Source organism: Penaeus monodon, chromosome 25, assembly GCF_015228065.2.
Source record: "Penaeus monodon isolate SGIC_2016 chromosome 25, NSTDA_Pmon_1, whole genome shotgun sequence".
NCBI classification, from domain to species: domain Eukaryota; kingdom Metazoa; phylum Arthropoda; class Malacostraca; order Decapoda; family Penaeidae; genus Penaeus; species Penaeus monodon.
The window spans coordinates 33,848,844-33,849,511 of NC_051410.1; the positions used below are offsets into that span (position 1 = coordinate 33,848,844).

At 37.0% G+C, this 668-nt stretch overlaps 1 protein-coding gene across 1 annotated transcript in view; it reads right to left on the reverse strand.

The window, feature by feature from the left end:
• Window positions 1–668, reverse strand: part of LOC119589162 — a gene marked incomplete in the record, with an annotated part of 255,201 nt that overhangs the window by 62,443 nt on the left and 192,090 nt on the right. The window contains 1 exon segment of the mRNA XM_037937749.1: window positions 411–603. Coding sequence (XP_037793677.1) covers window positions 411–603 — 193 coding nt within the window.

Sequence of the window (668 nt, forward strand, 5' to 3'; positions counted from 1 at the left end):
TTCATAATACTATCTTGATAACTTTCAACCTCAGCCATTTGCTTCCAATAACTTATTTCCATTTCTTTAGTTGTAAGTTATAATTAGCCTTGTGGTACTTCCTACCATGAAGACTTTGTTTTGTGATTTACGAGTATGTTAAAATTATGATTTATATATAGATTTCCATTTACAGCAAGGTGGAAGTCTCAAACATTTCAGTGGAAAGTCCTTGCCATGTATATTGATGAATTTTTAAATTCTAACATAATATTTATTACTAATGGTATCACCAAGAAGAGGTAAAGAAATGCATAAATAAAAATGATACAAAATAAATTATATGTACATACAGCATTGTGAACTAAAAAGGATAAAGCCATACTTTTATGCTTCATATCACAATGTATGCTAACTTATTTTCAATTTACCTGTGCAAAGAATGCAGCTCTCTGTGAAACAGAGGACGGGGTGTCAGGCGTGGAGTCAAGGCTGGAGGTCATGGCACTGTTGAAGGCCTCTACCACTGGACGGTCCAAAAATGCTTCGTTGATGGCCTCGGCACTCTCCCCTGTCAATGCAGGTTCTGCCATCAAGCTGTAGGCTCCGTTTCGCCTGCTCTCTCTGAAAGGGTTGTTCGAGTCAGTAGCTATTGTGAAAGAAGTAGTACTAGTTGCAATATTTCTGTG